The sequence below is a fragment of the Saccostrea echinata genome, unplaced genomic scaffold (assembly GCF_033153115.1).
Source record: "Saccostrea echinata isolate AGI-Se365-2 ecotype Australia unplaced genomic scaffold, CSIRO_AGI_Sech_v1 ptg000001l, whole genome shotgun sequence".
NCBI classification, from domain to species: Eukaryota; Metazoa; Mollusca; class Bivalvia; order Ostreida; family Ostreidae; genus Saccostrea; species Saccostrea echinata.
Window position 1 is genome coordinate 32732395 of NW_026889750.1, and position 26961 is coordinate 32759355.

Here is a 26961-nt window from a genome sequence, read left to right on the forward strand (position 1 = left end):
TTTGTCCAAAAATATATTTGGAAGTTCGAGAAATATATATATAGAACGAGAACTCTCTAATTGATACGATTAGTCATAAAAAGTTATTTCACCTACACCCGACTTCCAGCTGCACGGTGAACATAACATTTTTTTCCTACGGGCTCAGTGAATATTGTAGAACTCAGGTGGCTAAATTACCGTATTCAGCTCAAAAAACAGCAATATTTGTATAGGCTCAATCTTGTAGACATATAATAAACTAGTATGTTTGACATACTTTTCTGGCATGTTGACATAAATTTATATCAATTTAATGTAGGGGGCAGAAATACATACCACCATAGCAAAGAAGATGGGCGAACAAGGCGAGCGAAGTGCCTATAGTGCGACAAACATGAAGGTGAAAAATTGAATCTCAATTATAACAAAATTTTCTTTGATATTTCATCTAACATTAAAGTATACTTTAAGTAAAATCTCCGAAATATGCAAAGATCTCACCAAAATTGAAATATGTTGCCTATGAAATAGCATACACACACTAAGGAGGACAAAAAGGATTATTTTCTCATACTTTAACACAATTTTTCGATATGAGTAGGTCTTCGCTCCATTTTTTGAAAGTTTATCCTCAAAGTTTGCGTAAAAATATACATATTTTGGTTAACTAAAACATGGAGCAAAGAATACCACACCTTAAAATACACTTTTATGACACAAAATTCTGTCTGTATTTCCGAGAAATACTTTAAGTACATGTACATTTAGTCACAAACATGATTAAAATGCCACCATTCATCAGGAGCTGTGTAGCGTAGGGGTTAGCGCGCTAGTCTCAAAGGAAAATGATACTCAGAATTTTTTGCTAGGGTTCGAACCCAACATAATTTTTTAATAACAGAATAATTTTTGCCGAGAAAATTTTCCTCATAAAAGTTTTGTTTATCATAATTTCATAAATTTCAATAAAGATAACTTTACTCTTAATACTAAAGTCACAAACTGAATATGATTTTTACGTATCTGAAGCTATAGGCATTCTGCACGCCTTGTTCACCCATCTCCTTGAATATAAAATGAAATGTTGTATCCTGATCAGTAAACATCTCGAGGCTTCTTCACTCTTAGATGATAAACACGAGGTAATTCCTTACAATAAAAGGACACAATGCTTAAATGCAATCATTAACAATAACAAAAGGCCTATAGGCTACATCGCTCACCTGAGCACTTTGGCTAGGAAAAGCAGAAATATGTTTAGTATTGAAAAGTTTAATATTAAAGTGGTTCTGAGGGTGGGGGTTATGATTTGAACAAACTTGAATGAAATGTATGGAGATAACGAACAGTAGTCAAGATCAAAAGTTTATTAAACAATTCAAATTTTAAAGCAGAGCAAACACGGACCTCTAAAACATCAGAGGTGGGATCAGGTGCCATGGAGGAGTGAGCATCCCCTTCCGACCGGTCACACCCGCCGTGTGCTCCTTGTCATTATCGGGTAATAAGGGAAAAATCCTTCGACAATTCAGTGTGTAAATAATGGCCTAACAATTAGTATGAAAAACGTCTGTCAGCATTTCACTTAATGAAAAATTGTATTTGCTGACAAGGTCATTGTATCGACCATAGAACGTACGAAATGATGACTTTAAATGAGACTGCTGATATTCTTGTTTCATCAACTTGTTTGTCAATAACTTACCTCGTTTTAGAAATTGTTCATACGTAGAGCATGCTTTTGCGTATCGAATCAACTGAGAGATATAAACCCCGTATGCAGGTGATGAAGGCATATTGTTGCATAAGTAATGGAAGTTGACGATTGAAAAGTTAAAGTCATCAGGTTAATCGTGAAGCTTAGTTGTTAGATTACCGTTAATATCTTTTTCTAGTAAAATATCCAAATATGAAACAGATGTGTCAGACTCTGTGGTATCTTTTATTTCAAGCTCACTGGCATATATCGTATTGACATACGAATGGAAATAACCATTGTTGATTGACAATACGTCGTCGATAAATCTAAATGTCGAGTTGAGGGTCACAGCAAATGTTTTCTTCTTTTCACGTACAAGATTTTGAACAAATTCTGCTTCATATGAATACAAAAATAGGTCTGCTAATAACGGGGCGCAATTGGTATCCACTGGAATTCAAATAGATTGTTGGAAGACCTGGTCTCCAAAAACCACATAGAACCACAATCAGAATGTTTTTTGACAAAATAATTTTGCAAATGACCAGTAAAAAGGTTTACGAGTTCCATTTTTATTGAAAAAGCAGCTGTCAATGATATCAAAAAGCCTTTAATTTATAGTGGGGAATGGTTGTATATAAAGTTGAAAAGTCGTAAGTTTTTATGTTGTTGATTTTGGTAAAATTTTGTGATTTCAAATTTTCCTAAAGTGCCTTGAAATTTTGAAGTATCCACATCTGATTTACACCACTTCTCGAATATATTGTTGCACAGTACTCTTGAAGTTTCTCCTTCACTACTGTTAATATTTTAGTGAGGTGTAAAGAAAGAGGCTAGGTAGAACATATACTGGAGCCCGCTATATATCCTTGTTTGTAGGGATTTTTATGAAGTCTCGGAATCCAGTATAGATATGGTAATTCAAATTCATGTTGGTTGTTGGGAATATTAAAAATATTTAAAACTGACATATGATTTTGAAGAATTTCCTCCTTAGAAAGGGAGCCATATGTATAAGTTGGATTATCACTTGTTGAATTAAATCCCAGTTCCTCAAAATACAATTTAGATAATGAGCCTTACAAACAAAAACAATGTTGTTACCTGCTTTGTCTGCAGGGACCAGTACATTCTGATCATGTAATCTATTTAATTCTTTTTTCACTTCTGAATTATTGAGCACAGATGGGTAGTTGGTTTTCATTTTTCCCCTCAATCGCTTAATGCGAGATTTTAACATACATCCGATACATTTAATCCATTCTGACAACGTGTCAAGGTCTTCTTTGTCATGCGTGGCCCATAGCCTGGCGTAATCTTCCATAGAATCCATAATATTTATGAAATTTTTATTTTTTATGCCAGTTAAAAGATTGGGGTTCCCTAAATTTTGGCCCTTTTAAAATTAATGATTAAAGATCCTCATTATTAACTATATTTACGTCACCAGTAATAACGTGTCCAGCAGGACTATAGTTGTAGGGTGAAGAAGAACATGAATAGGAAGGAGGATTATGTATCAGATGCTCAATATCCAGGCTCTGTAAAGTTTTCTTGTAATTAAAAAGTTTGGAAGCAATAGTCGATGTATATTTGTAGGAAATACAAGGTGTAGTCTTCAACTTGAAATATGGTGGAATATAAGACGGGACCCTTTTGTGATTAAGAATATTACTTATATTAACCGCGTCAATTCCTTTGTTGGCATATTGGAGTTTAAGGAAAAAACGGGTTGTTTTAACTGCATTTACTTCTGTAAAAAGTTGCGGTTTAAACAACCTATGATTTGCAATGTCCATAACCACAGATCCAAGCCTGTATTCTGGTGTCGAGGAATCAAAAAATGGACTTTCCTTGACCTTTTCAAGTAGACTATTTAAAAGTTTCAAAGGGACAGAGTAAAGTTTGGTGCGAACGTGATGAAGACCTAATATAACTGTTGATTTAAGTTATGAATCAAAAGAGACATTGTGTATTCAAGGTTTATTGTAAGACCGATGCCCATGACTACGCTTACGTCTCTGTGTATGGTTAAAAAGTTCCATCACATTTACATTGTTACACTGTGGACTTGAAAGATTCCCAACACTGTCGACATTGTCATTGCATCTATAGGGAAAGGCCGTGCCTAGTTTTCTAACCTAATATTCTTCTCGTTGTCTACGGTAAGGTGTACTCAGTGATGGACTGTTTGTATGATAGTAAATCTTTTCTAGAATTCTAACTTTCACTGACAAAATAGAATGATCAGGTAAATTAAAATGCTTGTATAGAAGCTGCTGACCCTCATTGTGAATCTGAATCTGTGTCCTGGTATTCTTTTTTTTAAGTGAACCCTTGGTTTCACCAAGATGAACAAGTCCAGAAAGATTACGTACTATTTCGTAGACAACATTAGAAGATTTGCAGTTCAGATTTTCCCAAGTTTCGGTAAAGAAGCTCTGTCCAGTAAGATTACTAGTAAACTCTCTTGGGTCCATAAGGGACACAGACTCAAGAGTTCATTCGGTGCCCCTCGGATAATCCTCAGGGATATTAAACATATGTCATATGTGCAGTCTTCAGATTCCCAGTTTTGGCATAAAACCATTGGTTCATACAAAAACACCGAAAGATGTTTTTGAATTAATATTACTAATAATGGCTTTGTTGTTCTTAAGAGGAAATTTTTATTGATATATCCTTTATATTCCTTTGTATAACTATGATCCCCTGTTATGGCTCCTCTTTACTCCTGGGAAGTATGATTTAAACAAACTTGAATCTAAAATACCTGACGATGCTTTTATATTGTTATGACCAATCATGACTTTGCTGTTCTTGAGAAGAAGATTTTTAAAGATTCCCCCTATGCATTCCTATGTAAAACTTTGATTGCCCACTGTGGCCCCACCCTACCCCCGGGGATCATGATTTGAACAAATTTGAATTTACACTATCTGAAGATGCTTTCAAATTAATAAATATGACCAATCATGACTTTGCTGTTCTTGAGAAGAAGATTTTTAAAGATTTTCCCTATGTATTCCTATGAAAAACTTTGATCGCCCACTGTGGCCCCACCCTACCCCCAGAGGTCATGATTTGAACAAATTTAACACTACACTACCTGAGGATGCTTCACATAAGTTTCATATTGTCTAGCACAGGAGATACTCTATAATTTTGGTAAAACTTATGTTTTTCACTACAGAAATCAACGGAAAATGGAAATTATTTTCAAAACATCTTTTCCCCCTGAAATAAAAATTACTTTTTACAGGTTATAAATTGTTATTTCACAAATTCATACCAAATCTTTTATTGTTTCACGGGGGTGGGGTGGGGTTGGGGGTTGGGGTACATATATGTTTACAGACAAAAAACAGCACAAGTGGTCATTCCTTTATCAATTTCAAATGAGATTACAAATACAAAAATGTACTTTATTAAAAATATATGTTGAAATTTTACATAAGTAAAACACGTCGAAAGATTTAACTGTCATTTATCCATTTTCATGAATATTTGAAAATCTGGTGATGTTAAAAAGCCTTACTTCATTGGAAAAAATATACTACCCCCACTTATAAAAAAAACCTGTAAATAAGAGCAATTAACTTTTTGACACTGTTTTTAAAATTATTAATTAACTATTAATGAACTCTTCTCTGCATTCAAATAAGTTTTAATAGCCAAATTGCCTTTTATATTGAATTAAATGGGTTTAAAATGTAGGTGGGAATCGAGAGTTAGCGTTCGTAGTTCTTTGATGAACAATGTCAAAACGTCACCCTCATAAATATGCAGTTCCCTGTGGAGTACTTAATCTTTGAGGAATAGTCTTTTTACAAGGTTTTCGTAAGTGGGGAATCGTTACTTATTATTTGGGTCACATAATTATAAGGCCATTGTTCGATGTTTTTCGTACACATACAGAAAATCCATACTTCCACGATTATCACGAACTCAAGAAATACTTTTTCAGACACCTGTCATGTCTTCATCTGTCTTTCCTATCGTACAGCTTTATCTGCGAGTCTAAAACGGTCCACAATACTTAAATAGGAGAAAACTGTTGTTCTTATGAAGAAACAATAAAAAGAACTTCCTTTAATAAAGAATGCCAGTCAGATCATACCAGTAAATAAATCAGTATTTACTTCCGATTGTGGGAGGCATATTTGCATAGAATATTTGAATATAATGATCGAAAAGATGACCAAATCTAATTAAGAAAAGAGAAAGAAAACGCATTAATCTGTTCTCAGGGGAGGAAACTCAAGAACCAGGACCGGTTCCTAACACGATCGTATTGTGATTGATAGAGTGTTCTCTAAAAATGAATTTACTTTGCGTAGTGCCAGCTATCTACAATTGATTTATCTGACCAAAATTCAGAAAGATGTCATGGCTTGATGATATGAATCATAAAGATTCTGATAACAAAATCCATCAACTACGCCAATAATTTATATACATGTTTAGTATGTTTGACTAAATATTAAGCACTCCTAGAATGCATCCATAGAATGTATGTATCACGTACTGGCCCCAACATTTTTTTCTATGCATAAACAGAGGCTTGCAATTCGATTTAATTTTTTAGAATGTGTAATAATAATAATAAGCCAATCACTGAATTGCAAGATAATTTTTCCCTTCACATATGCTAAATTTATGTCCATATAATTCATAACGCTGTGGAAAAAAACTGACAGAATCAAATCACTTTTGATAAGGACAATGTTCTAAATTCTTATCAAATGTATTAAAAGTTCAGCCTAAATTGATTCCTAAAACTCAGAATTTTTATAGCTTGCAATTTGGTAGACAGTCATATTTCATTCAAATTATTCCATCAGAATCCTACAAGACTTAAACATAACCTGCAAGTCCTAACTTATATCAGTCTACAGAATAAGCAAAAAATTGAAGTATTTATAAGTTTCCACTTCAACATAAAAATCTACCATTTAAATATCTGCTTTAGAATCTAAAGAAACAATCTGCTATTACATAGAACTGAAAAAATCCAGAAAATTTTAATGGAATGTAAAGTTTAGAACAAAACCAACTAAACTGAAAACACTAATCTAGAAGATACAATTTTTATTCCAATGGCAATTCACATATTTCACTAGTATGGGTTTGTTGGTTATTTCAGGGCTCGTATCTTGTCACCTTAAGCTTCCCCTGACGAAAATGACAGGTGACATTCCATTTCACACTAGTTATACAGTCCTAGACACTGACACATTTAGAGGGCTTCTCAGTTCTGTTAAAAGTAGGTCATCTCCTTACTAAGAAAGTTGGCTTTCTTTTTTTGAGAGATTTGCTAGTATATTAAACAAAGCATTGCAATGCCTATCTCCCTACGTAAACAAAATCAAATAAGAAGTCTCTTGGATTCTTATTCAATTTTGCTTTACATGTAGTTTTACAAATATAAAATTTATTGTTAAATTTTACAAAATGTATTTTCTGTACAAAAATTCAAAATAATTTGAGCAAAGTTGAAATCTCCCAAGTTTATGTTAGTGTGTTTTTAATTTTATACTACAATGTCTGAGGCCAAAATTTTCAGAATTTTTATGCTTCAATACACAGAATTGAACAAGGAAACCTGACATGTAATATGTTTCCTGCAACCACTGATCATTACTCCATCACAGTTGAGCTTTGCTGGTGTTGACATAAGAAAACAAGCATTATAAATGGCGTCTGCATCTCTCAATGGGATTATTCAGGATCTTGACAAAATGTACGAGTCAAATTCTAGATTAGCGACACAGCCAGCATTGTATTGACACAACTCTTCATTATTTTAGGTGGAAAGATTTTCCTTTGAATCAAAGTCAACAAAAACAAACAAATAAATAAAAACATAGGTAATCAAAGATTACGAAGCTCCCCTCAACGAATGTTATCTATAAGTAAGGCAAATTTCAGATCATATTTTTTTTTTCTAGTTTGTGTACATCCCAAGATCAATATCCATGCAAGTTTGGTTTAAGTAGGACTTATAGTTACTTGGAAATATACCTGCTCAAAAAACTTTTACCCTGTTCAGTAATCAAGAAAATTGTGCTCAGTTCCAATATCCAAAGCAAGTCTGGAAGTTTTTAATCTTAGATGCACCATGCAACTTTAATCATAACAGGCCATAATATTAAATAGCTACTCCAAAAGAATTACCCTGGTCACTCATCTGGAAAATGTAGGTCAGATTCAGAATCCAAAGTATGGAAGTATCCATCCCTAGATCCATCACCCATGCTAATTATATTAAAATATGGCCAAAATTCACTCATGTAGAAAAATCTAGGTCGGATTCAGCATCCGAAGCAGGTTGGTTAGTGTACATCTCTAGATGCATCATCCATGAAAGTTTGGTCTCGCTTATAGTTACTTTGTAATGGACCTGCTCCAAAAACTTTTAACCTGGTCACTCATCTGGAAAATCTAGGTCAGATCCAGTATCCGAAGCAAGTGTGGTAATGTCCATCCCTAGATGCATCATCCATGCAAGTTTGGTCCAGGCAGGGCTTATAGTTACTTGGAAATGGACCTGCTCCTAAAACTTTAACCGAAAGCCGACGCTAACACCGACGCCGGGGGTATAGCATAAGCTCATCTCGACTTTGTTGAGGTGAGCAAAAACAAAACCAAAAAAAATAACAACAAACATGGCATTTTGTTTTATTACTGGAATTACTACAGATTGGACTTATATTAATATATATTAATATATTAACTCGTTGACATTTTTGGTTTAGTTCCACAAAACATAAAAAAATTCCAGTGCTCATTCAAACCAAGCAAAACAATTGCAATCTTGAAAGATAATCTCACAGTTAAGAATAAACACAATTTGAAAATAAACCCAATCTGGCTTTGAACACATTCTACTTTTGAACACAGAGGAAAACCAGAAATGATTATTTGTCAGAGTTACAATGTAATGTAAAATACCTGACACAACTACTTGAAAACAACTATTCCCAACTAATGCATCATAAACACAAGAGGCACATGGGTCACATCGCTCACCTGTGCATTTGACTAGGTCCTATCGAGATAACAAGGTTTGACTATATATATATATATATATATATATATATATATATATATATATATATATAGTCAAACCCCATTATCTCGAACTCGATGGGACCAAGAAAAAACTTCCAGATATCTGAGAATTTGAGATATCAGGAGTAAAATTAAAGAATAAGTGGTTGGGACTTCCAAATCACTTCAATATATCCATGGTATTCGAGATATCAGTGTTCGAGATACTGAAGTTCAACTGTATATTCCCATGTAAAAGTTTGATCTTGTTGTGGCCCCATCCTACCCCTGGGGGGTCATTATTTGATCAAACTTGAATCTGTGCTACCGGAGAATGCTTTCATATCAATATAACTAATCATGGCTGAGACAATATTTAAGGAATATTTCTACGTAATCATATGTAAGACTTTGATCACCCATTGTGGCACAACCCTACCCCAGATGGTCATGATTTCAACAAACTTGAATCTACACTATAAAATGAAGCTTTCAAATGAGTTTCTTTTTTTCTGGCCCAGTGGTTCTTGAGAAGAAAATTTTTAAAAGATGCCATTATATTTTCACTAACTCTTAATTATCTCCCCTTGAAGGGGTGTGGCCCTTCATTTGCCCAAAGATGTTTTGGCAAGTTTGATTGAAATTGGAGTAGTGGTTCTGGAAAAGAAGTCAAAACTGTGAAAAGTTTACAGACAACACTTGACAGACGCCGGACACCCTTCGATTAGAAAAACTTACTTAAACCTTTGGCTCAGGTGAGCTAAAAAATTAAACCAATTACAACATGAATATCAACAATCATATATGAATGTAGTCCAATAAGGTTAACACAAAATTACACACTATACACAGTAAAATGGATACAAAATACAAATCTGTTTGTTTATTTTTATATAATTCTTTGTTCCCTTTCTTTCTTAAACCAATAAATGTGTAAAATAGATATTACATGTACTGGTGTAAAACAGTAAAATGTTCTGCAGCAGTAAAACATTTTGGTTCTTAAGATAACTTTAAAATCATATGTTTTTAAATGAATTTAAAAAAAAAAGGATACATCTAGTTGTACAAATTTTCAAATCTGTTTGGGAACAGAAAAACAAGTCACATTCATTTCAGCCTGACAGTGTCCTACACAGAATTAGTTTTTTCTTAGTTCTCTTTGGAATATCTACAACAAAGCTTTCTTTATAGATATCTAATACTGTATCCAGTTTACAGAAAATCCTTTGGCTTTCTTGCCCAGACTACAGCAGTTCAATCATCTGGACAAGTTTCCTGTCCACAAACTGCTTAATTTCACCCTCTTTTACTTTAAAATGAATTCACTTTTCTGCAATATTTGTTGCTGGATCCTTTCTACATGAACACATGCAATCTGCCGCTTGAGTTCCCTCCCACTAACACATTTCTTGTTGGGTGGAATGCATTGAGGGAACAGACTGATCCCAAACTATCTGGGTCTGTTAGGTTACGGAGGATCTTACCCTCACTGTCGTATACTTGTATCTACAAAATTTATGAAAATTTAGTGACATTTTCCATAATAACTATCATTAGCTTTATTTATTTGTATATCACTTGTAGTTTTAGGCATCAATTGTTAATGGGTAAAGTTCTCTCAAGTTACTCTTAAAAACTATGAATTGAAAAGTTTGGTGTTAATATATATATGTTGTTCATACCAGGGATGGGGTAGTCGTTATCAAGTAATCGTAATCGATTGTAATGATTACTTTTTTTCAAGTAATCGACAGTAATCTGTAATTGAAGAGATTTTAGATTACTTGTAATCGTAATTTAATCAATAACAGCTAAAATTTTCAATGTAATTATAATTACTTTTTCCATTACTATCGATTACTTTATACATAATTGGATGTTATTTTGGAGACTTATTTCCAGTCAGTCACACATAAATATCAAATATAAACCACCTAGTATAATGTTTGGATTTCCTAACTTTTATTATCATGAACTTCATACACGTCAATACTCAAATGAATAGTGGTAGCCTGTCATTAATTAACTGTTTATCATTTAGTCAGTGGTATAAGATCAGCAGGAAATGTCTAATCAGATTTGGAAAGTAAATTCTATTTCCAAATACATATACAATGTATTAAGTCAATGAGTACCTGTCTAGTGATATGTAGTCAATGTCCACATGTCAAGTGGTAACTAATCAATAGTATGTAGTCAGTATTCATATGTTAAGTGGTAACTAGTCGATGATATGTAGTCAGTGTTCACCTGTCTAGTGGTATAAAGTCAATGGTATTATTAATATTATTCTCATGTCATGTTAAATATAGTCTGCAGTCCCTACCTGTATAGTGGTATTTAATCAGGCTTACCTATCTTAATGGGAAAAGCCATTTTGTTTGTCATTTTGTTTAATGATACTGACAAAGTCTATGTTTAATTTAGTTAGTACATGTCTAGTGACACTGTGTTTACTTTAGTTAGTACATGTCTAGTGGTACTGTGTCTTCCTTAGTTAGTACAGACCCTGAAACGTGCTACTACCCCACACGCACGCTGCACGAACGGTACACGCTCGCTACACGGTTTGCACGAAATGCTGCACGGTTTACACGAAACGCTACACGGTTTGCACGAAACGCTACACGGTTTACACGAAACGCTTTGCACGAAAGGCTGCACGGTTCACACGAAAGCCTGCACGAAACGCTTTGTACACGTTTCTCACACGCTTTGTACACGATTCTCGCACGCTTTCACCTCGATCTGGATTTTCTATTCGGAATCTCTCGGACTTTATTTAAATTATTACGGATAAATCAAAGATTAGTTAAGAATTGCAATCATTCAGATTAAATTAATATTAAAACTCGCTACACCAGTACTACATTAACAGATAAAATACTCAATATTCAGTTGTAATTACTTAATAATTGTCACTGAGTATGTGACCAGCCCGATGAAATGCCTATTATCGTCTATGTACAAACCTTTTTCACTAGACTCTAAATTACGCACAGAAAAAAATAATTATATTTGTAATTCATTTACAGCATTCAATGTTCTTACAATTATATTTTGATATTAAAAAGTCGTTTTATTACTGACAAATAAACTCAGTTATTGATTTGAAAAAAAAAAAAATATTGATTAAATTTCTTGATTTCTGTAAACGGATTGATTTTCTTTTCATTTCTTTATTTTAAAATTATTGATTGATTTATTCATTGTTCGATTTAGTAAATAAATAATTTCATTTGATTAAATTAGGTTCTGTTGATAATTTGCAAAGGTAATATGTATACTGCATCAAACACGAACATTGTGCAAGGAGGGGGGGGGAGAGGTAGATTACCGAGATCTTACTTCTGTACATGCCTAAATATAACGGGCACTTGTTTCAATAAGTATACTACTGGGAAAAAATTATTATAGAAACAAATGCCCGTTCTAAAAAAAAAAGGATAGCCATATCTCCAGCGGGACCAGATACGTGTAATTCATTAAATGCACTTTATTCAGAATGGTAAATATATCATTTTATTACAGAATTAAACTTTGATTTATCATTAAAATTTAATATGGTAGAGAAGCCGGAGGATAGGTATTGTAATTCTTTAGTTCTCTTTTGAGGCATTGTGTTTAGCAAATAAAAACAAAAAAAAAACACCCTTGTGAAATCCTTGATTTCAAACCCATCTAGCTATAGACAAAAAGATGTAATGATTGTAATCAATAGTCGCGGTTCTTAACCATACATCCAATATACATGTATACATGTACAATGTCTTAAAACCAAAAAAACAAAAAAATATGCTCTAGAACTGCGTGGTTAATAATACGACTAAAATATAATTATTCAGGGTTTATTTCTTTATATTTTTTAATTCACGAATACACTGGCATATTAATTCACTGTTTACAGAAAATTGGATATTTAAGAAATAAAATCCACGTGTTTATTTGTACCCATTAAATACTAATAAAACCATTTGATTTCACGAATTAAAAATCAGTCGTTAATGTTATTGTCGGGTGTCATCTTAGCCATGATCGACAAGAGATAATACATGCAGCAGAACAAATTTTCAGTTCCCGGCACGCGAAGCCCATGATCGTTGTTATAAATGACCTTGATCACAGTAGTAAGAAGATTGTTGGAAGTGTAAAGAAGATTCCAATGTATTTTTAAGGGGTGCATCGGGCGCACCCCGAAGAAAGCAATAATTTTCTTTAAAAATAAAACTATCTATAAAAATTTGTTAACAACAAAAACTCAAAGTTTGTGTTTTTGTTTGACCCCCCCCCCCCCCCCCGGAAATATTTAACCCTCTATTTGCCGATGCATGTGAATTATACTTCATTTATATGACAGTTATTAACCTACCAATTTATGCATAAGAAGACTATGAATGGCTAATTGTTTCAAAATTATTTGTTTCACAATCTTTCATTCTTATGTTCGTTTATAAAGAAAAAAAAATAATTTTGCTTCCCCGTCTGGAATTCCCATACTTCACATTTATATCAACGTACTAATTTTTGTATTTTTCACGCCTGCCTTATCTATCTATTATTTTGTATTAATCACTCATGTGTTCTTGTAATCTCTATATATCATAATTGTAAAATGGTGAAGAGATTCAAATAAATGAATGAAAAGGACAAGACCGGATTCCTGATGGATTTTCTTTTAACAAAATGTTCAGTATTGCTCCCTTTAAAAAAACGTATTGAATCAAATACCTTAAAATTGATGTGCATATAATTAATTACTTTGAACATATTTTCTGTCCATCTTTATTGAAATAAAAAAGAAAGAAAATCAAACGAATATGTAATACATTACCGAGTGATTTTATTTTGTTGTTTCCGTAATTTTTTTTCTAATTTAAAATACCACCAGTATGATATATCCGAAATAATATTAATTACAAACAGCACAGAATGACATGTTGACCCATCGATAGCCATATTTAAAATAAAATGACTTCCGAATGAATCCTACACGTTTCTCACACGATTCTTGCACGAAAGTCGCACGTTTCTCACACGGTTCTTACACGAAAGTCGCACGTTTCTCACACGCTTCTTGCATGCTCGCTACACGGTTTGCACGAAACGCTTTGGAGCTTACACGAAACGCTGCACGGTTTACACGAAACGCTACACGGTTTGCACGAAACGCTGCACGGTTTACACGAAACGCTACACGGTTTGCACGAAACGAAAAGCGCACGAAAGTCACACGCTTTTTTGGGGTAGTAGCACGTTTCAGGGTCTGTACATGTCTAGTGACACTGTGTCTACTTTAGTTAGTACATGTCTAGTGGCACTGTGTCTTCCTTAGTAAGTACATGTCTAGTGACACTGTGTCTACTTTAGTTAGTACATGTCTAGTGGCACTGTGTCTTCTTTAGTTAGTACATGTCTAGTGGTACTGTGTCTACTTTAGTTAGTACAGGACTAGTGGTACTGTGTCTACTTTAGTTAGTACATGTCTATTGGTACTGTGCCTACTTAGTTAGTACAGGTCTAATAGTACTGTGTCTACTTTAGTTAAAACATGTCTAGTGGTAGTGTCTACTTTAGTTAGTATATGTCTATTGGCACTGTGTCTACTTTAGTTGGGACATGTCTAGTGACACTGTGTCTAATTTAGTCAGTACATGTCTAGTGACAATGTCTACTTTAGTTAGTACATGTCTAGTGGTCTGTGTCTACTTTAGTTAGTACATGTCTAGTGGTACTGTATCTACCCTAGTAAGTATATGTCTAGTGGTACTGTGTCTATTTACCTGTCTAGGTCTTTCCATACTTCCCACCACAAACACATCCTCACGTGAGGGATGCCATGATGCTCGAAATGGAGTCAGCCATCTACCCACATGGTTATTGTGTCTAAAATCATAATCAAAGAAATATTACACTTTGAAGTTTATCTACACACATAAATCAATACAAATACACAGAATTCTTATAGTAATGACTAACTACTCATAACATTTAAGAATTCACAACTGCAATGGCAATAAAGAGAAAGCAGGTTACATGTATGCTATCCTTTTACTGGCTTGTTAAATTTTTAATAGCCAATGGTCTGAATTTTTTTGCATCATTTCAGATTCTTTTGATAATAGGAGTAAATGAAGAGTGATCTTTCCTATTGCTGAGGGAACACTGACTACAGAAGCATTTCTTATTTTATTTCTAACAATCAAGCAACATTCATACAAAAATCAGAATTTAAAAAAAAAGTGTTGTTTTTTTTTATTTTGTTATTTTAAAGATATTGAATTAAGTTTGAAATACCTTAAGCTGTTCATATAATTACAGAATAAATGCCTTTACATATCTAGTTTAAGAGTAAACCAAAGATACCTTAGAACAATTTACTTTCTGCAAAAAAGCAGCTTTCCAATCAAAGTTGATCTATACTGGAATAGCTACAAGTCTATTTCTTGTGACATGAATCTTAACATATCACCTTAACTTGTAAGTTTTACGACGTTTAAATCAGTCACAAAAAATCAGCACATACATTTTGGCATCCTTCCTCTAGGTGTCTATCAAAAATACTATTCAGCAGATTTTACTATTTATAACAAAAACTTTAAGTCTCTTATGAGACTGTTGCTTTACTGGTTTGTACTTTTAACAAAGGAAAAGTAGAACTTGGACTTGAAACTATGGCAACAGCAATAAATAGAATAATGATCCTTGGTTATGTTTCTTTGTGTGGCAAGTTTTATTGAAATTGAACCAAAACCAATAGAGGAGTAGCATTTTAATAAAAAATGTTTACAGATAGGAAGACAAACAGTTGGAGGGATGACAGACACTTTATCATGTATGTTTTTCTATGCTCTGGCCAGCAGAGCTATTCATAATAATTCAAATACCTGATAACTTTTCTCTTTCCCAGTTTTCCAGATTCTGTACATTCCACCACACTGAAAATTTATGTTCAATGATGTTAAAGAAAAAATTTCAAATGAAGATTAAAGATCAGGCAAGCACTTGCCTACATATTTCATAACATTTCTAGGAGAGACTGCCTATCTGAAATTGTACAGGATTCTTGACCACCTCTGGATAATTTACAATTTCCATTAACAAAAGTTGTTTTGTTATACATTTTTATAAACATAAAAATTTGTTACACTTTACTATCACACTCGCATTCATACTAGTTTTATTATTCCAGTACAGTTATATACACTGAAATACCAGATACTCAAGCTGTAGTTAGTAAAGAGACCACTAATAATCATCAAATATTTGTATACACAGATACTTTAATGATAAGCTTAACTTTTGTTTCTAGAGATATTATAATTTATCAAATGAATATTAAGTCACGTTCAGAATTTTCAAAACCTTAAACTTAGTCACAGATTTTGACTTCTGAGCGTGTTCACTTACTTGAGAGTACCGTCAAGTGATGTGGTCAGGATATACTTTCCGCTGATCGGTGAGAAGTAAGCACTGTAAACATTCTTACTGTGACCAATCTCATCCAGCCATTTATTGGACTTACCCCCCGTCTTCAGATTCCTCATGTCCCAAACCTTTGCTGTACTGTGATGTTATAAAGAATATTAACTCCTGATGTTTTCCAAAAAGCTCTCCATAGTAACAGTTACTTGTACCACGCAATTCGACTCTCAAGCATAATGCAAGATTATAGTTTTATGCAACACCAAATTTTTGGTTGTTATTAAAAACTGTGAATCAATGAAAGACAGATGTTAAGTTTTTGATTTTTTAATCCATAGATATAGTACTGGATAGAATGTAACAGACAGAAGTTCTTGGTTGATCTGACACTTAAAAACAGAGTGATTAAAACTGCCATCAACTGACCAATCAGTGCTGCCTGTGAGGATGACATGGCTCTTCAGTGGATGAACAGAGACAGTACGTAACGACTTGGGATGAAGGGAGTATACATTCTCTGCATTTGTCCTGTAGCATAAAATACACTCTTTAAAACGAACAAATCTTTTCTGTCTGTATTCATATGTAATCATGATTGTTTTGTACAAAGTAAGCTTCACATTTCATCAATGATGGACATTTAAATAGGACAGTGAATGTTTTTTTTTATGGATTCAATTGGAAACAATTACACATATACAGATTAAACTTTATACAGTATAAAGTTTCTTAAATACATGTATCTGCATAATCTTTTTTTCTTATACAGGAATATCTATGACAAACAAGTCTTACCCAGGGGTTCTTCTGTCCACAAAAGCAACTGTGCCATCCTGCTGGGAATAAACGAGAGTGTCTGCAGAAACAAAGTCAAAATTCTTCAACAGATTATCATCATCTTCATCTGTGACATAAACCTGTAAATAAAGAATCAGAAATTTGGTAAAGATCACATAAAATTTATGATTCTACAAAAAAAAAACAATATTGTTTAAAAAGACAACTTCTATGAAAAAATTTTTTTTTCTTCATTCTGCATTTTTAAAATAAATACAACTCAATTTAAGCCCTACCTCATCAAACACAGCCTTCTGTAGATCGCAGCATCGAGAAGTTCCATCATAGCTGGCTGAGATGATTTGTTGATGATTGTAAGGAGAGACTCGAAGATCGTTGATTGGTCGTGAATGAGGGTGGTACACAACTATACCATCTGTTTCGTCCGATTTATCTCGCACCTAATTCAGATATAAACGTTTGTCAACAAAATTCAAATGTCATTTATGAAAACAGTGGATGAAAATTGGAAAAGTATCATCTTATTCCAACACAGCAAAAGAGAGTTTTCAATTCCTTAGCAATATTTCTATAATGACTGTAGTTCATACTGGATTGCCTACCACATCCCAAAATCCCAGCTTTCCCCATTTGTCCCCTGCCATCACTAGTGTGCGATTTTCTACAGGATGTATGGCAAGGGAGAAGATTCTGTCTGGCACAACTTTGGAAACTCTGTCTCCATGCAACCTCAGTTTGTTTAAATCTTTGACAAAACTGTAAGGATAAATGTGATACTAACTTTGTTGCTTTCAGAGGGATGTTTTCTGTAAGGGATTCACAAAGAGATCTTATTTACAGCAGCTATTATCCAGTACAAATGTTTGTACACAACTCTGAGGTGCAGTGATTGCATTCAAAACATTTAAAGATATGAGTGTGTTTCTACGTTTTACCAATTTGTGCATGACAATTTATTTTTAACATATCTTTGATATTTACAATAATTTACAAAATGGTCAAGGAAACAAATAATCAAAATAATATGCATAAATTTACACCTGGCAAATGTTTTATAATTTAAAATTAAATTCTTTTATTTTTATGTCTCAGAAATCCATTCTGATATGTAAAATTGTAACAAACAAACCTTGTTAAGGAGGAGTTATCCTCTTTTTTAAAGCTGACCTTCACCTTCATGTCATCAAGACGAGACAGAAGCAGGTGATGATCCTCCACTGGGTTACCTGTAAACAAGGCATCCACCATAGACAAAGGGCCGGAGGGTTTTCTGGCCTAACAAAAATACATGAAGCATAATAAACAGATGAGTGTAAAATTTATATTTCAAGTATATTAAATTCAACATATTTTCAAAAAAAAAAAGTTTTATGAAAACAAAACCTTAACTCTATCATTAAATTTCTTAAAGTTTCTCTTTTAATATTAACACAATCATAAAATTGTTCATACATGTTCAAACACTGGAGTTTCGACAACAGGAAGTTCTGGAAGAGGTTGACCATCAGGGTCAATTCGCTGTAACCTCTGGCTCCTCCTACTGGGTAATACTGGTTTAGGAACCTTCATCCTGAACAGTGTTATAGTGCTTGTTTTATTTTTGAATTCTTACAGGTTAATATTTAGCCTGAACATCTAACTTACAGATTACTGACATCTTTTACATACAAGGTACAAAACTATATTATCCTTTAAATTTCAATTTTTCTTTTGTTCTTTAGAATTTGTGAGGTGATGATGGGTAACTCAATACAGAAATGTATACAGTGGAACTTCTCTAAATGTGAAACTCGTCTAAACCAACAAAACTGGTACCAGAAACAAAAAATTGTTTACCAAATTAACATATAGAGTACAGGATAGCATTTTCTAAAATATTTCAATAACTGACAATGAATTGTATATTTCTCGAAGTACAAGATTCAGGTTATTATATAAGATTAAGGTTACAACAAAGTCATTATATATATATATATATATATATATATATATATATATATATATATATATATATATATATATATATATATATATATATATATGTATATACACACCTCTTTGTAGCAGGTTTTGGCTTGTATTTTTTAGAGGACATCTTCAACTCCACTTTTGCCTAAAATAGAAATGTTCTATTATTAAACATTATGCTAGTGAAATACATGTTTAAATATAATATATAGAGGTTCTAATATACAATGTATTAATTAATCAGACATAATCTCAAGGGCTGACAAATAGATTTTCAACGCACTTGTCTAAGGGCAAGTGTATGGTGAAAATTCACTTGCCCTACCTGAATTTTTGCTTGCCCAATCATAAACTAATATACTGTATTTATATATATATTTCAAAAAATAGCAAGAAAAATACTGAGTAGAACATGCAATCCTCTGTGCCCAAAATTAAATCTATGACTTAAATATTTTATTTTTTAAAAGTCACTTGCCCACGGGCAAGTGGTTGATAAAATTTCACTTGCCCTCTCCTAAAATTCACTAGCCCCGGGCGTCGGGCAATGGGATTTGTCAGCCCCTGAATCTATTAGTCCTATTAATATGTGTTATGCATCTTATATCATCAACTAAGTATTTTGCAAGTATACCACAAGTCTTGCTTTTTTTTTTCGGGGGGGGGGGGGGGGGGGGGGACGACTTGTTATAGTTTGTCATCAACAGTCTGTGAATATCAGCTGTCTTGTGCTTACTTCTTAAATCCTGACTTATTGATCTAGAATAATATTTTTGAAAGAAGGTAAAATAGCCTAAGCAAATTTAAATTTTCAAGTTTCTCTCTGCATTACCTCCTGAAATCCTAATCGTGAGAAGATTTCTGCATTGTCCTGAATGTTTCTCTGTCTTCTTTTCTCTAAATCCCATTCCTCCTCATCATCATCCTAAATCAAGCATAACAAAAAAAACTTTGAAATTACCACTTCGGATTCCCAATGTCTCAAGCTCTGCTCGATGCCATGATAAAAAGTAGTTCAATCTGCATATAATTCTAAGGCCAAAAAAAATAATAGTCTTGTTTCCTGCTACCCGACCTACCCTATTTTTTTGCACCCGACCCTAAAGTTTTTTTTAAGTTTTGGAAGAAAAAAGATTGGGAATTTCCGGAATTTCATCATTCTGTCACCGTAATCGGTTTTCGTGTTAAAACAAAACAAGCATTTCATGAAATTCTTGTTTTAAATATGGACTTTCATAAAATACCACTCGAGTTTTGCATAAAAAGACATGAAATTTAATTTTAAAAGACAATATTTACCTTTGACATGTTTAATTTTATCTTGTATTTGTTCATATCCAAAAAACGCTGTCGGAAAAAATAAAATAAAAATAAAAAATAAAATAATTTTCCTACCTACCTACCCTATTTTTTTCAGGCTGGTAGCAGGAAACAAGACTATTATTTTTTTTGGCCTAAGACACTATGACAAGATGACTAATTCTACAGATGGCCAAAGTTGTTCTTTTTATATCACTAGATCTTGAACTGCTCATTTCTGGTTCAATTTGTCCTTACGATAAATTCCGTATTTTATACAAGTCTTAATATTGCGAATTCACTCACTGATGTCAAATTGCGAGAATGTGAATTTGTATGTGGATCTTTTAATGAAGAATCTTAACATATGTTTTTCAGCAATAAAAAAAAATAAAAGTAAAAAAATTTTTTGGTGTTGCTTCTAGCGAAATTATGCCATAATAAATTCCTCATGTATATTTAGGAATCTACAGCATTTGGTAAAATTTCTGCTGTCAATTACTCCACAGATTCGTTATCCTGGAGGATTCTATAGTAACTAGAATTAACTTGATCAACTACACTACACTGATTTTAACACTAAATTGCTAAGTTCACACCTCTTTCTACTCTTCTCTCCTTTATAATACCGAGTCCTTACCTCACTGCTGGAGATATCCTCCTCTTTGACCTTCGAAATTTCCTGCTTAGTAATAATTGGGATACTAGGTATATTTTGTGGTACTGATGACAGTGGCTGCTTTTGTTCCATCTTAATGGATGTCAGTCCATTCTGCAAATGTGAAAAATTTATATTTATTTACTATATATGACTGAAAATCAGTTTACACATGTTATAGACATGCTTCATACAATAAATGAATACCAACCAAAGGCATAAAATCATTGACTGGAGATAACATTTAAGCTTCAAGAACAGAATTGTGCTGTATCAAGGTGTAACAAATACTATGTTTTTGATCACCTAGATAGCACATTCTAACATTAAAATGATATTGTCCTACCGACCGCTAAATGATAGAATTTGTTTTGTGTATAGGTGATGTAGCAAAATAAACAGGGATAGATAATTTAAATCTATGTATATACTACAAGCAATTCAGAGAGTTCAGGGGCCTGTTTTACAAAAGAACTTACGACTAAAGACCAAAACCTTAAGCAAATTGAAAATTTTTACAAAATTAATGATTCTGTTTAAAATTACTGGGGTAAAAATATCTTTCCACACAACTTTTAAAAAGATAAAAATCTTTTTCAATTTAATGTAAATTAGAAAGTTATCAGCATAAATAAATTTTGGTCTTAGTCGTAAGTTCTTTTGTAAAACGAGCCCCTGAATTTCAACACATAGTATAATTAATTTAAGTGAGAAAAATAAAATTGTTGAGAAAATGTGTTTTTTGTCTTTATATAGATTATTTTTGGGGGGTACAAAGCATATTGAAACAAGCTCACAAAGGTTGGTAATGATTTATTTGGTTGTTATTAATTTTTCAGTGTAACATACACTTCTGCATTCTTCAAAATCATTCCGAAGAGGATCTGCTTCATTTCGCTACATTGCAACTTTCAATATGGGACAAATTCTAACTATGGTGAAGACTTTCCCCGAGACACAGATTCTTCTAATCCTATGGTCACCAAACTGACCCTAGATCTTTACCTACTCAATACCTTAAATTGTATTAGATCATAATCAAAGTGAAAAGGTATCAATTTTAAAGCATCAAGAGATTTCATTGACAGATCTTTTCAAATAAGTGAATCTTATATGAATAAAACTGCATAGAAAGTTAGAAACAGATTGGTTAGATGATTTTATTAACATCTGATCCCTAGTATTAACTTACCCCCTCCCCCTTTTTTTGCTATCATTATAATTATCAATGAGCAATTATTATTTTTCTAAATCAAATCATTTTCCTTTTTTTAAATGATATACAATTCTGAATCTACAACATTTAGAATTTTTCAGACTAGTGTTCCATCAAGACACAATGTAACCATTCACTGCAACCCTTAGCATATATAGGGTTGTCCATAAGAAATTTCCCTGCCTATAATGATGTAACTCCCTGATTATTTTGGTATTCCTCCTAAACTCCCCATTAGGGAAGGAACCAGATATCCCCTTCTACTTTTTAAATGCCCCATTCTGTTTCAATTCTTAAGGACAACCCTGATTTAAAAGGTCTGGCACAATCTCTTGATTAAGCTATATAGCTTAAATTAACTGTATAGCTATAGCTATTCAAAATAGCTTGAATTACTTAGGCATGTTATAGTTTTTTCTTTAATGTGTTATTTTTTTCAGCATGTACAAAAAGTTGCACTTTGGTGCAGTGATAGTTTTCAACTTTGAACTGTTCTGAAAACAATTCATGTGTAACTGGTGAGGAGAGAGATGTGATGGACCAGACATGGATTTGAACCAGGGCCCTCTGAATCACTAGTCAGGGGCTCTACCAACTTTGCTCTCTGATCACTGGCAATCGAATCTGCCTGACAGCCACATTTCTTCCTCCTTAAGGTCTGACGACACATTTGTTGAATATCAGTTTTGTCTATCTTCGTAATATAGAACAAATTAATCACAATTATCATTGTCTTGTGATTTTTAAACTGTTTTCAAAATGTCTACGAAGATAAAGGCACCAAAACGTGTTATATTTGCAATGCTAGTGATTTCCAATAGGGTTATTTAGTAAATTACTAAATATCATCCTCTGGTATCTTTCACAAATGTCTTGAAAGGTACCTAATTTTCTGTGAGGAAACTTGTAAAAGTAGCAATACTTCAATGTTTCAAATTCTTCAAATTCTTGGAAAAAGTTATATTATTGAAGAACATGTCGTCTGACCCCCCCCCCCCCCTCCCCCACCACCCCCAAAGACAACCCAAGCTCTCCCCTGGCAGGTCTTTCACCTGACACTCCCAGGGCAAGGTCACGGCACCAAACATACCCAGTGAGGAGAAAAATGTGATTGGACCAGATTGGGATTCGATCCCCAGACCCCTGAATCACTAGTCAGGTGCTCTACCGAGCTCTCTGGTTACCGGCCACTGAATCTGCCCACGCCACACATGTAACAAGAGGCCCAAGGGCCACATCGCTCACCTGAGCACTGTGGCTAGGAAAAAAGGAAAAAATTAGTTTAGTATTGAAAAGCTTAAATGCATAAGTGGTCCCAACCTACCCCTAAAAAGGGAGTGGGGGAGGGGGGGGGGGTCATGATTTGAACAAACTTGAATCTACACCACCTGAGGATGCTTCCACATAAATATGACCAATCATAGCTTTGCTGTTCTTGAGAAGAAGATTTTTGAAGATTTTTCCTATATATTCCTATGTAAAACTTTGATCGTCCATTGTGGCCCCAACCTATCCCCGGGGGTCATGATTTGAACAAACTTGAATCTACACTAACTGACAATAATTCCACATGAGTTTCATCTTTCCTGGCCCACTGGTTCTTGAGAAGAAGATTTTTCAATAATGCCATTAATTTTTTGCTATTTCGTAATTATCTCCCCTTTGAAGAGGGTGTGGCCCTTCATTTGAACAAACTTGAAACCCCTTCACCCAAGTGTACCGTACTTTGTGCCAAGTTTGATTGAATTTGGCCCAGTAGTTCTGGAGAAGAAGATGAAAATGTGAAAAATTTACGACGACAGACAACGGACAAATTTTGATCAGAAAAGCTCACTTGAGCCTTCGGCTCAGGTGAGCTAAAAAATAGCACACAAAAACCTGTCTCCTTCAGAGATTTGCACTCAAAGTTCTATAAGTTTTGGGGCTATATAAAGCAACAGATAAGACTTCCTATTTAAAAATTAGACAACAAATTAAATGAAGCAAGCTTGGAAAATAATTTGCCACTAAAAAGTTAGCTCATTGTTAGGTTTATGAATAGCATTCAGTGTGCACCAAAAACTTTTTTCAGCACTATAACCTTATCGGGCTAGCAATGGCAAAATTTTACTAGCCGAAATAACTTTTTACTAGCCTCCTTAAAAGTGTGAAAAATGAAATGACAGTTTTGTTTCATTCCTTTAGATTTAATTAAGAAGAGTCATGATTTAATTTCAAAAATTAAATTTCTATTCACCCGATTTTGTCATTTTTGGGGGGTGAAACAGTTCACCGTGGTATTTTTCTCTGTTTGATACACGGTGCAAAATCTTCATTTCCGTTTAGATTCATTTTTCAGTCGGGATCGTTATTCATTCAGGTTTGGCATAGGTAAAAACAAGCTACTCGGGTTAATTAAATTTTTAAAAAAGTAATTTTTGTGGACTGATAGTTAAAATAATCTTCAACAGTCAATTCATTCTAATCAAATTCTTCTAGTCAATTTGCACGTAAATTAAGTGACTGGAGTGGATTTAGTGAAACAAAACATACATAAACAGCATTGAATTTGTTTCCTTCTATCAAAATGTATTGTATCAAACATAACCCTACTGAGACAAAATTATATGATATGTATCGTATCATGAAGGAGGATTTCACCTCTAATTTTTTTGTCAGTATAATCAAATTTAAACTGATTTCTTTTACACAATAATGCAGTCTGATGCACTATATAATAAACATTTTATCTCAATATATTCGTAATTAACCAAGGCATGGCCCGCTGCCCACCAATCTTTCCACTGTTGGAAACTCTCAGGTGCGTTTGAATTCAAAGCATTTCATGATTTCAGTGATAGTCTCGGTCTCTACTTTTTCTTTCATTATTCATTTAAACATGGTGACCAGAAATGACAAATTATAAATAACCAAATTATAAAATAACCAAACAAAGCATGGACAGAGAGATAACAATATATCATTGAGAAAGTCAAAAATTTTCAATCAAGAAGATAAATCTTTTCAGAATTTTTTTGACAATTATTTATAATACAGAGATGAAAATGGATTAACACAGCTGAAAATTCTACTAGTCTGATCAGGCCTTGTGCTGATCTGCGTTCTACTAGCCGGACCAAATTTTTTACTAGTGTTCGGGAATTGGGTTAGTGCTTTTGGTGCACTGAGGATTTGAAATTTCTTATGCAAAAGAAATAAGTACCGCCATATTATGAGATACCAGTATATAGCTAAATAAGGGTTAAACTGTTAAATATTAATAAAGAGATTGTGCTCTGTGCTGGACCAGTCGCCCAATAAGTATCTAACGAAACAGGAAATCTTAAATATTAACAACAAAGATATAAGCATGATAAGGTCTAGACCATCTTCATTAAAGCTTTAAACTGGAATCTTAGTAACACAAACTAGGGAAATTTTACGTAACTGTAATCCTTTTAGTCTTTTATTGAAGCTATCATTTTATGAGCTGCTTATTCACTGTTTCTGCAGAGTTTTACGTTAAACTATTACCTTGATTCTCTTTTGATGGTGTAGGTCGTCACTATCTGACGGCACACGGTTCCTTTTGCTTCTTCTAGTTGCCAGCATATTGTGTCTACTCAAACAAACGTAAGAGAAATTTTTATGTTACACAACATTCCCGCGAAGAAGTCGTTTTAATCTTCAAATATAAAAGAGTTCCAGACACTAAAATTAAAACCGTATCCGTTCATAGCTATCCGAAATATGAATAAACACATATAATTTAAATATATCTCAATTTTGCTCAATTAAATCCGTCATTGCTTTGATTGATTTATAATAGGGATATTTTGGAAGATAAGAGGTCATATAAACAGGAGAAATGTGGGGAAAGGGGAGATATAATCTGAAGGGGGGGGGGATGCATTAATTATCCATTACATGTATATCTGACCTTAGGACACATCATAATGACTTAGCTGATAACGTTTTCTTCTCTTTATTGCTATATATAAGATTCAAGCAATTATAACAGCAGAAAATGAATCTGAAAGAAATTGCATGGGTATATTTATGCATGGGGGGGGGGGTGTCAGGAACACCCACCCCAAAGATTTTCAGGATTATTTGATTTCTTTGAAATAACCAAAAAATTAGACTGGAACATTATATCCCCCTCCCCCCGAAAATATGATGACTCCTTTGTAAATTTGTAAGGAGAGTCATATATAAGAAAATTGACTTAGGAAAGGAGCTTTGCTACTTTGTGCAAACATGTTAAAATTCGCCCGGTGGTTCTTGAGAATTTGATATGTGTAAATTATTAAAGAAGATGGGTGAACAAGGCGGGCGAAGCGCCTATAGTGCGACAGATATGAAGTGAAAAATAAATTATCAATTTTATCAAAATTTTCTTTGATATTTCATCTAACATTAAAGTATATTTTATGTAAAATCTCTACAATTTACAAAAATCTCACCAAAAAAAACAACAAAAAAAAAAAAAAAAAAAAAAAAAAAAAAAAAAAAAAAAACTGAAATTATTTGCCTATGGAATACCATAAACACACTAAAGAGGACAAAGGGACAATTTTCTCTTACTTTAACAAGAGTGGGTCTTCCCTCCATTTTTTTGAAAGTTAATCCTAAAAGTTTGCATAAAAATATACATACACCCCAAATTCACCCACTCCACCTAATAATTTTGCCAACAAATACTATATATGATAGAAAGCATAAAATGTAGAGCTCTACTTTATGGCATTTTTGTTTGGCTGTGCCCTCTCCCGACTGAAATTGCCCCTCCCCCCGAAATTGCTTTTTTGCGGCCATGTATACATTAGTGTTACATGTAGATCCATATATTTTATATTTTCATTCAAAATTATTATTTTGAAT

The 26961-nt window shown here is 33.4% G+C and overlaps 1 protein-coding gene across 1 annotated transcript; it reads right to left on the minus strand.

The window, feature by feature from the left end:
* Positions 1-8817: 8817 nt before the first annotated feature.
* On the minus strand, positions 8818-25712 carry LOC133190117 (WD repeat-containing protein 76-like). Its single transcript, XM_061325596.1, has 14 exons — positions 25612-25712; positions 20865-20996; positions 19758-19850; positions 19012-19070; positions 18410-18527; positions 18087-18232; positions 17560-17713; positions 17233-17397; positions 16955-17076; positions 16586-16687; positions 16145-16300; positions 15622-15672; positions 14518-14620; positions 8818-10243 (listed from the first exon to the last, which is right to left on the minus strand). The coding sequence occupies exons 1-14, from the start codon at positions 25687-25689 to the stop codon at positions 10094-10096; spliced, it is 1629 nt and encodes a 542-aa protein (XP_061181580.1). The 5' UTR covers positions 25690-25712; the 3' UTR covers positions 8818-10093.
* Between the last annotated feature and the right edge of the window lie 1249 nt (positions 25713-26961).